Genomic DNA, 15,084 nt, shown 5'->3' on the forward strand with positions numbered 1-15,084 from the left:
TTTTTCCTCAATGTTCCTGGTTTCTTTCAACTGGAAATGGTATTTAGAGACCATGATCTGGGCTTATGGGGTGTTTATTACAACAAGATTGGTCTTTGTTTCAGACTTTTTTCAGTGGACAGAGGTAGGAAATGTTTACTTTTTATAAAGATAAAACATACCATGACACTCCCAATTCAAATTCAAGACCACAGGGTTTTTCCTTAATGTGATCAATCTTACATCTATACCTCTTTCACACCCTCTTAAAAGCCCAGCTCTTGACACCAACATAATCACTCCTTTGTTTTATCCCAGACTAAATGTGCAACAAGAATAACAATTTTAACACCACCACCACCAATATACAATCAAATTGTGGTGTTTTAAAGTCACTAGGAGTTCATCTCTGTGCTGTTTTGTCACCAACTGGATATCACTGGTTAATTTGTTTCATTTTTGTTTTTATGGATATCTTACATTTTAAATTTTGTTTTAAAATTATATAAAATATTTAAATGGTCATAAAGTCAGATATATAAAAGAAAGTACAGTTTTAAAAGTCTAGCTTCTATCTTTGTTCTTTCTATTCTACCCCTTCCCTCTATAGGTTACCTATTGGGTTTTGTTTGTTTGTTTGTTTGTTTTGGCCACACATGGGGCATGTGGGATCTTAGTTCCTGGACCAGGGATCAAACCCAGGCCCCCCGCATTGGAAGCACAGAGTCTTAGTCACTGGACAGCCAAGGAAGTCCCTGTACGTCACCTATTTAAAAAATGTTATGATTTATCTTTCCGTTTTTGAAAAATGTAAGCTGGTACAACATGAAAAAATTTGACTAAGGTAATTGAGCTGATCTACATATTCAATAAAGGCAGGGGAAGTGGAAGAAAGGATTAGTGAGGCATTTCTCCATCCCACCTCAAGCTCTTTTCATGTGCCATTGTCAGCTTAATTTCTCTAGAGAAATATTTTTGGACTTTCCAAATATCCCATGATATGCTTCCCTCACTGGCTGCAAGTCATCACCTTTGTAATGAATAATTACACAATCGGCTTTTTGATGTCTATCTCACTCTCTAGATTGAGGTCCATGAGGACAATGATATTTGCCTTACTCAACATTGTGTCCACAGTGCTTAGCACAGTGCCTGGGTCATAATAGGTCTTCTTGTTGATGTTTATTACATTTAATGAATGAATTTGTTGTCTGTAAGAAGGGACGTGAATGATGAATAGATGATGTTGGCTTTAGGCTCTTCCACAGCCCCCAAACCTCTCTAGGCTTCTGTTTCCTCTCTGTAAACTGTGATCGGACGGTTCCTCCCTTCCCCAGGATTCACCAGAAGCCTAAGGGAGGTGAAGTACACTTATAAATCCCTCTGCCGGTGTCACGTTGCATTCTGGAACGGTTTCATCTATTAACTAGTCGTCGGCAGGTGGCGCCACCAGCTCCGCTCGTGCCCAGGGTAGGGATGGGGCGGGGCCGAGGCTAGGGTGGAGCCAGGACGCGGCAGGGGCGGGGCCAGCAGCTGCGGCGCCACTGGGCCTGTGCGGCCCAGGATGTCCCAGTCGCCTCTGGCCCCGCCTCCCAGGGCGGGACGTCCACGGCGATTGGCCAGTGTGGGCGAGAGGCGGTCGCCATTGGCCCGTGGCACCGTCGGCTCGGCGGGCGGTGTCCGGACGCAGGTGCCGGCCAGAGCGGAGCTAGCGGCGCTGACGGGACCGGCCGGGCCGGGACCAGGGCCGGGGCGAGCGGAGGAGCCTGCGCGGCCGCCCGGCCCGGCCGCGGATCAGGTAGGCACGGGCGGGAGGATGGGGTCGGCGGGGTTGCCGATCCGCGGGGCGGCCCCGAGTTCGAGGCCCGAGCCCGGCCCCCAGGCGGGACGGCCGGGCTCGGACAGTCGGCCTCGGCCTTCCCAGGGACTAGATGATCGCAGTTTCCGTCTTTGTAGATGGCAGGAGGGCCCCCGGGTCCCGGCACACAGTAGGTGCCTCTCTGAGCCTCGGTTTCCTCGTCTGTGAAACTGGGTCATGCCAGGACCAACCTAATGGGGCTGTTGGGAGGATTCAGGAGGTGGCAAATGAGGAAAGCGCTCCGCACACAGTAGGCGATCAATAAGTGACTAGTCACCTTCCCCAACGTCCTTCTCAGAGGGGCTTGCCAGGAAAATAGTGAATGTAATGACCCAGGCACTTGCTTAGCAGAGTGCCTGGCTGTTTGTGGGTGCTCAAAATGAGAGAGCCAGAATGTATAGGATTGGCTCATTTAGCCCTCTAGCGATAATACCAGGTGGAAGTACTAGAAACGTTCCTGCTATACAGATGAGGCGATCAAGGCTCAGAGGGGTCAAGCCTTTTGCCCATGGCTACACAGCCAGTAAAGATCAGAGCTGGGATTAGAGCCTGGCCTCCAGTGCAGGGCCATGCAAGCACTGAAGGGCACACAGGAGCCTCTCTGTGGTAGGTGAAGAGGAATGAATGCATTTCACAGCTCCACATTTATCCTAGAAAATAATAACAGAGAGCATTTGTTGAGCACTTACTGTGTGCCAGGCACTGTTGTGCCTTGCCTCATCAAACCCCACCAACAGCTCTGTAAGCTGATGATAATAATAGCTAATATTTATCGACTTATTCACATTTGTGCATGTGTGAGCTGGGGTTCATTGGGACGCCCATGATACAGAAGAGAAAACCGAGGCCCAGAGAGTGAAGCAGCTGGACCGAGATGATACTGTGGGGAGTTAGGACCCTCTGACTCTTCTTCCATCGGTTTCCTGCCCTCGAATAAAAGGAGGCTGGGTAGGTGTAGAAAGGCTGTAGTGCCCCAGTGCTACCCCAGACAAGCCTAGCCAAGGGCGAACTTCGCTGGAGGAATTGAGCCTGGGGGCTCCTTCTCAGGAAGTCCCTCAGCAGACACAGTCCACTAGCTTCGTCATCTTATTTGACAAAGGAGACGAATGAGGCCCAGAGACGCCAAGTGACTTGTCCCAGGACACACAGCATCAGTAACAGAGTCAGGACTTAAAAGAACTTAAAAGAACCCAGATCTCTTGTGTCCCAGACCCACTCACCACACTAAGTTCAAATCCTGGCACTGTCCCGACTAGCTGTGTGATCTCAGGCAAGTAGCTGCCCCTCTCTGAGCCTCAGTCTCCCCACCTGTCAAATGGGGGTAATTATTGGACTTACGTCATAGGTTTGTTGTGAAGACTCAGTGAAATCCATCTCCTGGGCACTGGGCCAAGTTTGCTTGAGGCATTGCCTCACTCTGCCATCCCAGCAGCCCCAGAGCTGAGTCCAGCCCGCAGCCGCCCTATCCTTGCATCCAGCCTTGAGTTTGGCCTCTTCTAAGCCCAAGCCTCTGTGCTTTGCACAGATCTCTAGCCTCTAAATATTTCTGATTCTCATCATGGGTGCTGACAGACCAGGGTCTGGGGGTGTCAGGAGACCTGGCTGCCCCAGTCCTGCTTTTACACAGAGAAGGTGGCTGAAAAATTAATGCAGGAGCTGTGTACTAGACACAGGGCCAGGCGCTGGAGATGAGTGGAAGACAGATGTGGTTAAACCAGTAGATGAAGAAAGAAGAGCATTTCATGGGACTTCCCTGGCGGTCCAGTGGTTAGGACTCTGCTCTTTCAACTACTGAGGGTCCAGGTTCAGTCCCTGGTCGGGGAACTAAGATCCCATAAGCCAAGTGGTGCAGCCAGAAAAAAAGAAAAAGAAAAAGAAATAAGAACATTTCAGAGAGGGGTATGTTCGATGAGGGCAATGATGTGGACACCAATGGTACTTTGACCAGGGTGGTCAGGGAAAGCCTCTCTGGGGAGGTGACCTTTGACACTTCTAACAACTGTTTGAGTTCAGTAAGCTTAGCACAGTACTCAGCTTGCAGTAGGTGTTTAATAAACAGTCGCCACTATTACTATTTTGGTGATTTGCAGGCCTCAAATTAGCAGATTCTACCAGTGTTCTTTGTTTCCATTCTTCCCCTGACGGTAAAAGAAATGATAGAACTTCACATGCAGGAGCTGTGATGTTTCTCGTGATGCCCAATTACTTGCAGAAATGTCAAGGCCGATCCTTGGAGGGGCAAGAGGAATGGATTCCCCTCTGCACGCATTCCCTTGGGTAGCCCAGCGACTTCCTTCCTGGCCTCTGAGCTGGAAATTCTGGTTGCAGGCACTCGGGAGGGACAGCAGTGTATACAACATGGCAGGCCTGGCCACTGCCCTGCGGATGTTATCTTGGTCATGCAGCCTTCCTCCCAGGCTCCTCCTGCCTCTGGGCTGACACTTGCTTATCTGGCCGACAGCAGCCCAACTGTGGAGGCTCAGAAAGGCCTGTTGAGCCCAGAGGGCTCCTGGCTGAGCTGTTCAGAGACTATTGATCTGGCTGCAAACTGCCCTGGTGCACAAAGTTAGCCAATGACTGACACTGCTTCCCTCCTGCCCCTCTTTGGGTCTCAGAGTTTGACTGGCAAGGGATCATAAAAATTGATTGTGGGGGGTACCTCAGTGCGTGTTTCTGGGGTCTCTGCATTGTAGCTCCTGGGGAGAAATGGTGGAGTATGAGACAAGTTTGGGACAGAGATCCTTAGCTCCAGGGTGTCTGCATTGGCTTTAAGAGGCCTCTGTCACTTTCGTGAAATTCTCAGAGGGAAACACACAAGCCTTGCTGGCTGGTTCTGGGATGGAAGAGGAGCTTGCCAAGGATTCCTTTTGGCAGGTCAGACCCCGGGGTGGGGGGCAGAATGGTGCTGAAGTCACCCACCCAGAGCAGACTTCAGATAGCTGCCTGAGGCTCCAGCCTGCTCCTGTGGCCTCTCCTTGGGGACAGAGGTGTGGCTCGGAGCAGCTGCTCTGGTAGGTGGGGACAGAGACTGCCAGGGTCCTCCCCAGCCGAGGCCCCTTCCTTGATAGCCTGAGTTATCAAGGAGCTCAGAGCCCCACAAGAGGCCATGAACCAGAAGGGTCAAAGTGACTCACCATCCTGGTCTGTTGGGCCAAGTTTCTAGCTCAGTTCTGGCCCACTCCAAGGTGGGCTTGTACACTCTGAGCCCAGCCCTGCAAATCCAGCCAATGGAGAACAGTCTCTGCATGGTTGGCGGGCATGACTCTGGTCCTGGAAAGTGCCAAGCACAGGGCCTGCCACACAGAAGGTGTTCACTCACTGTTAGGTGCTGTTATCATGTCTGGAAAGGTGATGTCGGGGGGTGACCTGTATGTTTTGCGGTCTGGGCTGGGCTAGCCTTTCTTAGGAGAGTCAGAGATAATATAACTGAGCCCCTGGGCTGAGCTGCATGTGTGACCTTATTGAATCCTCAAGCCCCCTCCAAAGCCCTATTGTACAGATCGGGCAGCCGAGGCTCAGAGAGCTGGATTTGGTCTGTGTGTGTCTTGCTAACCTTGCCCTTAATCTTCCTGCCGGCCTCTCCCCAGGCTCCTGGGACCATGGGCCTTGGGCCCTGAGGACGCGGGGCTCCCTGTGGCCATGACGACGGGTGACTGCTGTCACCTCCCTGGCTCCCTGTGCGACTGCTCTGACAGCCCCGCCTTCTCCAAGGTCGTGGAGGCCACGGGCCTCGGGCCACCCCAGTATGTGGCACAGGTGACTTCAAGGGACGGCCGGCTCCTCTCGACCGTCGTCCGGGCCTTGGACACGCCGAGGTGAGTGGTGACCGAGCAGGGATCTTTGCCTTCGCTCACTTTGCTCTCCAGCCCAAGGGATTTCCTCCCAGCCCAGCCTGGGGTCAAAAATCCAACTGTGGGAACTCCCTGGCGGTCCAATTGTTAGCACTCAGAGCTTTCACCGCCCGGGCCCACTGTTTGATCCCTGGTGGGGGAACTAAGATCCCAGAAGCCGCAGCCAAAAAAAAAGTAAAGAAAAGAAATCCAACCACATAGAGGGGCCAGGTGGGCAAATGAACCAGAGAAAGTGGCCCAATGAGTAATCACCACGTGGAAACTGGCTAGCCAGGTCTGATTCTTCAGGGAAAACAGAAACTCCAGATTACTATGTGAAATCTAAGATCTGATGTCGGTGAGTTGCTCATGTCTTGGGGAGGCTGCATAAGGAAGTGACTGGAGGTGCAGGCTGTGGGCTCAGGGTGCCTGGGCTCAGGTCCTGAGTGGGAGCCTCTCTCCCTGTACAACCTGGGAAAAGTTGCTTCACCCCCCGTATCTCTAAACTCGGGACACCTTCCTTGCTGGATTGTTCCGAGGGTACGTGGCTGTGGTCCCCATAAAGTGCCGACAAGGTGCTTTGCCATCTCATAAGCATTTGACAAATATATTTAAACCTTGGTGCCAGCCTTCCAGACCCACGCATGAGCTGAATCGCCTGTTTCATCCACTTGTCATCAATCCCAAGGAAAAGAGATTTAAGGAAGCCCTACACAAATTTAAAGCCACTTTGGCTCATTAAGATTTAAACTGGCCACCAGGTTTTCAAGTTTAATGTATTATCTTGATGTTTACTTGAGATGATAAAATTCGTAAGCTCTTCCTTCCAATTTTTTTTTTATTGTTAAGATATAACATACAATTTAGCTTTGTGGCCATTTTAAAGTATACAGTTCAGGGGCTTTAAGTACATTCACAGTGCTCTGCAGCCATCACCACCATGCAACCCCATAACTCTATTGATCTTGCAGAACTGAAACTCTGTCCTCATTAAACACTGACTCCCCCTCCCCCTCCCCCAGCCCCTGGCCCCCATCCTCCTACTTTCTGTCTCTGTGGATCTGACTCCTCTAGGGACCTCCTAGAACTGACATCAGACAGTATTTATCCTTTTGTGACGGCTTCTTTCACTGAGCATCACGTCCTCAAGGTTCATCCATGTTGTAGCAGGTGTCAGAATTAATTCGTAAGCTTTTCATTCAAACATAAAAAGAAGCAAATGGAAGCCTCGCAGTGCTTTGGAGGGAGCCCACTGCTGGGTCACCCTCTAAGTCTTTGCCCGGCATCACTTCCTCCAGGAAGCCTTGCCTAAGCCCAGATGAGATTGGAGTTCTCCCTCTGGGCTTCCTCCAGGGTCTTGGTTTTTATGTCTTGCATCTCCATCAGACCCCTTGAAGTCACGACAGGGTCTGTGCTTCTTGAGCCGGGCTGGGAGCAAGGAGATCCTTGGCCTCCTAGCCAGAGCTGCTGGGGAGGGGGGCTCCTGAGGAGCACTGAGTGAATTGACATCACCTTGTCCCACCCTCCCTTTCTACACCTAGGGAGACCAAGGCCCAGGGGAAGCTGGGCACCTGCCAGTGTCACTGAGCATAGCTGAGGCTTGAACCTAGGGCTCCCCCTTGGGTGTGGGGGGCTATGGGAGAAGTTTGTTCGGTCCCATCAGCCTCCCCTGCAGCCTCAGAGACCCGGGCAAGCAGTAGCAGCAGAAGAGCAGCCCCTCTGCGGGCAGCTGGTGTTCAGGACAGCTCCGCCCACTGAAACTGACTGCAGGGGCTTCCTGATCTGCCCCTGTGCCTTTTTTTTTTTTTTTTTTTTTTTGCTGGATTGTATGGTAGTGCTATTTTTTTTAAATTCTTAAATGTTTTATATAATTTGTAAAGGTTACACTCCTTTTACAGTTATTACAAAATATTGGCTCTATTCCTGGTGTTGTACGATACATCCCTGTAGCCTATCTTACACCCAATAGTTTGTACCTCCTGCTCCCTGACCCCTACATTGCCCTTCCCCCTCTCTCCCTGCTGATAACCACTAGTTTGTTCTCTGTATCTGTGAGTCTGCTTCTTTCTTTTTTTTCTATATTCACTAGTTTGTTGTATTTTTTAGATTCCACACATAAGTGAGATGATACAGTAATTGTCTTTCTCTGTCTGGCTTATTTCACTTAGCACAACACCCTCCCAGTCCATCCATGTTGCTGCAGATGGTAAAATATCATTCTTTTTGATGGCTATCTCCTCTGCCTTTTTGTTTTGTTTTTTTGGCCGCACCGCGCAGCACGTGGGATCTTAGTTCCCTGACCAGGGATTGAACCCACGCCCCCTGCATTGGAAGTCCGGCGTCTTAACCACTGGACCGCCAGGGAAGTCCCCCCTCTGCCTTTTGATGCAGTCAGTCCCAACTTGCCCAGGCTGAAGGCCAGGGCAGAACATCCCTTCCCAGAGAGCAGGCCACTGTTTTCCCAAAGGGTTGTCATCATCCAGGGACGGGGCCCTCCTTCCAGCCTCCTGGCCAGTCCCCCCAGAAAGATGTGAGGATCCTCCACCGCCACTGCTGGAGGTGCTGGGATTGGCAGGGGCCACACAAGCAGGTCACTGTCCCCCACCTTCCCCTCCCTCACCCCGTAACTCCTCCTCCCAGCCAGACTCTGCCATCTGGGAGCAGCAGGGGTGGGGCTCAAAGATAGCGTCCCCAGCGCCTGGCTGGTTCCATGACCATAAAAGCAAGCCCTCCATTTCTCTTCAGAGGAGACCCCGATTCCTGGGGGCACGTGGCACTCCAAGTGGGGCAGAACGTTTTGGACCCTGAAACCTTCAGAGGCCAAAGAGGAAGGCCCGGGAGGCATCCCCAGGGCTCAGCACAATCCACAAAGGCTCAGGCTTGGAGGCCAGCATCCGGGGCCCCTTTGGCCTCTGTGTGGCTTCTGTTCTCTCCACCCTCCAGTCTGGCAGCTGGCCAGGCCCTCCCGGAAGCTGCCCTGAGCATTTCCGCACGCCCAGCCCTTCCACCTGACCTCTTCTCCGTGCCCGATTCCCCGTGGCTGTTTCCTTCCTCATTCACCATCTCTCTTCTGCCCTCAGAGCGTGCTCTGGGCAGCCCCACTGGGGTCTGTGGATGTCTCCCCCACTCCCCCCTCCCATTTCTTCCTCACCTGTATCATTTACATGGTTTTCCTGCCAGAATTTCAAGAGTGAAGCCCATTTCTCTCGTCCTACTACCAGTGGCAGGTAGCCTAGTAGCTCAGGGTGCACAGGCCCTGGAGCGACTTCCTGGGTTCCAATCCCAGCTGTGCCCAACGACTGGCTGTGTGATTTTGCACTAGCAAGTGAACCCCTCGTTGTTTCAGCTACCCCATCTGCAAAACGGGGCGTAAAAGAGCACCTTTCTCCCAGGCTCCCTGTGAGAACGAGACAAAGTAACCCAGATGTTGCCCTCCGAATGGTGCAAGGGACCTCATCAGCTCTCAGTCATAAATCAATGCGTGTTTTGTTTTCTCTGAACATGTACCTCCGAAGTAGGGTTCCGCAGGGACAAACCCCCAAAACCGACTTGGCTCTCCCTCAAGGTCCTCGTCACTTCCACTTCCCGGCTTGGTTTCCGGGATCCCTTTCCTGTCCACTTGATGTGTGTGGAGAGCGTGGGACCAGGGTGTGCAAGCAGAGGGGAGCCTGGCATGTGCTTTTGACCTTGGAGGAGGAAGTAGCAGCCCACTCACAGAACTGAGGACCAGAAAACAGATGTGAGGGGTCAGCTCAGCTCTTGGGTTTCAAAGCAGTCAGGCCCCGCCCCACAGCAAGAGACATTGAGAAAAGGATAGAAAGTTTCCGAGGGGAAACTGGCATTTATGTGGAAAACAGCTCTCCTGCTCTGCCTCCTCTGTGTGTTCCCGCACTCCTCTCTCTGGGCAGAAATGTCTGGAAAACAATGACTCATGTGCTGGACAGCCGCTGGGCCCACCAAGGCCAGGCCCCTGGCCTCCTGAGCTGCCCCAGGAAGGACCCAGCATCCCCAGAGACCGGTCTGGGGCCGAGACTTCCCTAAAGTGGCTTTCTGTAGATGCTTTTTATGTCTGTTTTCCAAGTATCACTAGAGCAGAGGAGCCGGGGAGCTCTTCTTCCGGGACACACAGGTTACTCAGGTAGCATGGCCTTCAGATGTGGCTGGATCCAGGGCTTCTGATGATGTCCTTGAGAATCTGCCTCTCCTTATCTCTTGGCTCCACTTTCCTCTGTTTTGGCATCCTTCGCAGACTCCACGTGGAGACCAGGCTGCTGCCAGCAGCTCCAGAGTTACATCAGCCATGCTGCCTGTAGTTCTGGAGTTTAGGGGAAAAAGAATAAAAAAAGAATTTCAGGAATCAATTCCCAGCGGTTCTGATTGCATCACATATGCCCTTCCCTGAGCTGGCTCCTGTGACCAGGCATGTGTGGTGTTTTGATTAGTCAGGGCTGAGGTCATTAGGGGTGTCGTCTCGAGGGCCAAGAGTTGAGAGTGGGGTGGTTGCTCCAGCACAACCAGGGTGGTATTGTAGGAGAAGGAGGATTGGACGCTGGGCAGGCAGGTACAAGTGATGCTCACCCTGGGCCTAAAAAGGTGCCATAGGAACCCTGGGGAGGGAGCACATTACTCCACCTGTGGGAGTCTAGGAAGACTTCCCAAGGGAGTGGATATTTGGGGCTGGGTGTTGAAGGATGAGTAGGAGTTTGCCAAGTAGCAGCATATGGGGCAATACTGAGCATGTGATCCGGTGCATAGTGAAGCAGGCATAGGCAGGAAGCTCTGTCATTACTCATGTGTTCCATCTCTGTGTCTAGCGATGGTCCCTTCTGCCGGATCTGCCATGAGGGAGCGAATGGGGAGAGCTTGCTGTCTCCATGTGGTTGCACAGGCACGCTGGGCGCCGTGCACAAGAGCTGTCTGGAGAGGTGGCTTTCCTCATCCAACACCAGCTACTGCGAGCTGTGCCATACGGAGTTTGCAGTGGAGAAGCGACCCCGGCCCCTCACAGAGGTACACTTGGGAGCCTGAGGTTGGAGTGGGCAGAGGAGAAGAAAGCAGGCCTGGGGATGGAGGAGGGAACTGCCCTGGAGGATCCTGGTAGGCTGGGGGAGCCGCTTCTCTATAGGGAGGAACCTCTCTCCTCTCCCTGGGGTCAGTTCTGCTGATGGGAATGGGGAACCGGGCCTGAGGTTCCAGACCTGACAGACCTTGTTGCCCCCTCCCTGTTTTGGTCACTTCAGGCAACCCTAAAGCTGAGACCTGAGGAATGAGAAGGAGCCCCAACCTGGGGAAGGGCAGTCCTAGCAGAGAGCACAGCAAGTGCAAAGGCCCTGAGGCCAGGAGGAGCTTGGTGCTCTTGACAAAGCCCACATGGCTGGAGTGGAGCGAATTAAAGGAGCAGGCGAGTGGCCCAGAAGGAGGGGTAGTGGCCTTACCGGGGGCCTTTATGGGCCAAGCCTGGGTGCTTAGATGGTAGCCTGAGTGTGATGGGTTGGGGTTGAGACAGGATATTCCCAGGTGTGGCAGGAACCACATGGCTTCCCAGAGCATTGCTGGTTGCCTCGGTGTCCTCTAGGCTCCTCCCTGCCCAGCTTGGCTTGGCATGGGGCAGCTGAGAGCTGCAGGGGATGACACTGGGCTGAGATGTGGGCTCCTGGAACGGCCCCTGGCCCATCTGGGACCTGTGTTCTTAGGAGAACAGTGGGAGGGAGAGCCAGCCTGCCTGCACCTGCCCCCTGCTCCTTTCCCCCTCATACTGCAGCCTCCTCTTGACTGTACTTTGTCTGGACCACATGCTCCCACCCCAGTGCCTTTGCACATGCTGCTTCTGCAGCCTACAGCACTGTCTCCCCCATGAGCAGGCCCCTTCTGCTCATTCGGTCCTCTGTGGTGTCACCTCCTCAGCATAGACTTCCCTGCCCTGATCACTCACCCTGATCATTTCATGCCTCCCCCAACTAGCATGGGAGCTCTGTATGGGCAGGGACATTTTCCTGCCATCATCTGTGGCAGGCAGTGTAGCATAGCGGCCAAGGACACACAGGCCCTGGGGCAAGACTTCCTGGGCTCCAGTCCTGGTTTTGTGGACAGCTAGCCATGTGAGTTTGCACATATGCGTCGGGGTCTCTGTGCCCTCAGTTTTCCCCATCTGTAAAACAGAGGCATGGGACTTCCCTGGCGGTCCAGTGGTTAAGACTCCACGCTTCCACTGCAGGGGGCAAGGGTTCGATCCCCTGCGTGGCCAAAAAATAAAACAGGGGCAGAAATGCCCTGCATCTATCCAGGCCTGGCCTGTCATTGTGCCCATAAGTATTTGAAAGAAGGAAAGGATGGAGGGAGGCACCAGGCAGGAGGCTGCTCCTATAGACCCAGGGACGATGAAGACGGGTGTCCGCAGAAGGCGTGCAGGGCCTGGCGGTTCTACACCCCATCCCCCTAACCACCCCACCCCACCCCTCGCGGAGGCTCGCATAAGGGTGATGCAGGTGGTCCCTCTCAGCGGCTCCCCCTCCCTTCTTCCCTGCAGTGGCTGAAGGACCCAGGGCCTCGGACAGAGAAGAGGACATTGTGCTGCGACATGGTGTGCTTCCTGTTCATCACGCCGCTGGCCGCCATCTCGGGCTGGCTGTGCCTGCGCGGGGCCCAGGACCACCTCCGGCTCCACAGCCGGCTGGAGGCGGTGGGGCTCATCGCCCTCACCATCGCCCTCTTTACCATCTACGTCCTCTGGACGCTGGTGAGTGGCTGCCAGCCGGAGGGCAGGCGTCTGGGAGCAGTCAGCCCCGGGGTTTGGTCAGTGGCTTGGAGGTGGGGTGCCCTGCCTGCCTCGGCCTGTGGCTGGCCCTGGGGCGGAAGCGGTTCCCAGCATCTCATGGAACTCCAGATTCCAAGCCCGTCCAGGGTCCAGGGTGCAGGGAGCCAGGCGTGCGCCTTCTGCCCCAAGGATACAAGGGCACGTGATCACCTCTGCTGAGCCAGGAGCCCCACCAAGACTGGACTGGCGAGGGTGTGGTGGGGGGGCGGGTGTTGGCGGGGAGAGGCAGAGAGACACCAAAAGGCTTGGGGAGGAAGAGCAGGAGAATGAGAGAGAAAGAGAGAGAGGACCATGAAGAGTGAGAGAAGGGACTTCTCTGGTGGTCCAGTGGTTAAGACTCCATGCTTGCACTGCAAGGAGCATGGGTTTGATCCCTGGTCGGAGAACTAAGATAGCTGCCTGCCACTGGAGGGGGGCGGGAGATGGGGGAGAGACTGAGAGAAAAATCGCCTGGGGTTGAGAGAGCGTGAGTACGCTGGGGGTGTTGTCTCTGGGCACGAGAACCTTCGCTGAGAGAGGACAGGTCCCCAAAGTCTGGCCCCTCAGATAGAACCACTGTCCTCCAGCGATGGGGGCGCACCCTCCTCAGGAATTATTATTTCTCAGTGCCTCCACCATGCAGGTTTTTTAATACAAGTAGGATGAAATCATAGGTCCTGCTTTGAGTCTGCTTGTTTTCACTTTGCTAATGTCTTTAAAAAAAAAAAAAAAAAAAGGCAACCACCCAACAATCCTTCATTGTCTGGGTGTGCTGTATTTTTGTAACTAATCCCTTTTGATGGACACTGGGATCATTTCCAGTGTTTGGTGTTTGTTTTTTTTTTTTCCCTTTCTTTTTTTTTTGCCTTTACAAACTGTGCTCTGGGTGCCACCCGTGCACATGTTTCTTGGAACTTGCTTGGTCTAAGAGTATGAACCATTGACGTTTATTGGAAAAAAAAATTGTTTCTTTAAATAGATTTGATTCATTAGCGCAGTTTGAGGTTTAACAGCAAAATGCAGCAGAAAGTACAGAGTTCTTCAAAATCCTCCCCCCACATGTGCACAGCCTCCCTCATGATCAACATGGCACCAGAGGCATGTGTTTATTGCAGTCAATGCACCAACACTGACACAGCATCACCCCAAGCCCATAGTTTACGTTCGGGGTTCACTCTTGGTGTTGAACCATTTGTGTGTTTAGACAAGTGTATAATGACACGCATTCACCATTAGAGTGTCATACAGAGTATTTTCACTGCCGTAAAACCCCTCTGTAAGCTGCCTGTTCATCTCTCCCTCCCCCAGCCCCTGGTAACCACTGATCCTTTTACAGTCTCCATAGTTTTGCCTTTTCCAGAAGGTCCTGTAGTTGGAGTCATGCAGTCTGTGGCCTTTTCAGTGAAAGCGCCGAGTCCTAACCACTGGACTGCCAGGGAATTCCCTGTAGCCTTTTCAGATCTGCTTCTTTCACTTAGTCATATGCATTTAAGGTGTCTCCATGTCTTTTCGTGACTTGAGAGCTCATTTCTTTTTGGTGCCAAATAGCATTCCATTGTCTGGATGTCCCACAGTTTATTTATCCACTCACTCACTGAAGGACATCTTAGTTGTTTCCATGTTTTGGCAGTTATGTGATCTCTTGACATTTGGTCCCTGCCAAGAGGCTATATCATTTCACCACCACCCTCTGAGAGACAGAAAGGGACCCCACCCACCCACCTACTGACACACGCGCGTGCGCGCGCGCACACACACACACACACAGACCCTCTCTCACCTTTGCAGGGCCCTCAGTGCTGGTGGGGAGGTTCCCCAGGCGAGTGAATGGGTGTGTGTGTGCTGTCTGTGTGTGAGAAATGCCGGGATGCTGCTTCTGCTTCTGGAAGCGAGAGCCTGGTCCTGTTTTGGGTCAAGGCAGATGCTTCAGGGGCCCGGTTTTCCTCTCTTGGGGTTGGAGGCTGGCTGGCCAGAGGCCTGCGCTCCCGCTCATCTCCACCCTGCCCTGCAGGTCTCATTCCGCTACCATTGCCAGCTGTACTCCGAGTGGAGAAGGACCAACCAGAAAGTGCGCCTGAAGATCCGGGCCAATGATGGCCCCGAGGGCACCCAGCACTCCCCGCTGGCGGCTGGACTCCTGAAGAAGGTGGCAGAGGAGACGCCTGTGTGAAGGCCTGGCTGGCAGGGCCAGAGGCAGCTGGCGGTGCCCTGGCGTTTGGAAGGACAGACACTGCTAGACCCTTCCTGCACGGCTGGAACACTTCTTAGGCCAAAAGAAGCCAAAGCAGAGCCGATTCTGTGATTCCCGTGTGAAGCTCTTCTCAGATTTGCACACTCTTGTACACGAGGAGGACAGGCGGATGTGGTCCTGAGCTTCAGATGGAGCGGGCACCCTGATCTCATTCTGAGGTCTACCTGGCCCCTCCTGGGCCAGCAGCCGTGGCCGGGAGCGGGTCGCGGGCACCCATCGGGCTGGGAGGTTCCACAAGCTTCTTGCACTTTTCTGCACCTGGCAGGCTCACATTCCCGGCACCCTTGACTTTGTAAAGTTGCACCGAGTTTCAAAAACCCACCCCCACCCCCTGCCCCCAGTGAATAAAAGGAGCCCTTGATGGACAAAACGG

At 53.3% G+C, this 15,084-nt stretch overlaps 1 protein-coding gene across 1 annotated transcript; it reads left to right on the top strand.

Moving 5' to 3' along the window:
- Positions 1–1,639: 1,639 nt before the first annotated feature.
- On the top strand, positions 1,640–15,084 carry MARCHF2 (membrane associated ring-CH-type finger 2). The gene is made up of 5 exons (XM_057708094.1): positions 1,640–1,777; positions 5,425–5,652; positions 10,482–10,677; positions 12,194–12,403; positions 14,472–15,084. Exons 2-5 carry the CDS (start codon positions 5,477–5,479, stop codon positions 14,628–14,630), a joined length of 741 nt encoding a protein of 246 aa, XP_057564077.1. The 5' UTR covers positions 1,640–1,777; positions 5,425–5,476; the 3' UTR covers positions 14,631–15,084.

Source organism: Hippopotamus amphibius, chromosome 15, assembly GCF_030028045.1.
Source record: "Hippopotamus amphibius kiboko isolate mHipAmp2 chromosome 15, mHipAmp2.hap2, whole genome shotgun sequence".
Classification (NCBI taxonomy): Eukaryota; Metazoa; Chordata; class Mammalia; order Artiodactyla; family Hippopotamidae; genus Hippopotamus; species Hippopotamus amphibius.

Bases quoted from the DNA above. Each gene is read 5' to 3' on its own strand.
- MARCHF2 (XM_057708094.1), top strand. From the start codon at position 5,477: ATGACGACGGGTGACTGCTGTCACCTCCCTGGCTCCCTGTGCGACTGC. The intron at 5,653-10,481 runs GTGAGTGGTGAC...CTCTGTGTCTAG, and splicing joins CGGGCCTTGGACACGCCGAG to CGATGGTCCCTTCTGCCGGA. The intron at 10,678-12,193 runs GTACACTTGGGA...TCTTCCCTGCAG, and splicing joins GACCCCGGCCCCTCACAGAG to TGGCTGAAGGACCCAGGGCC.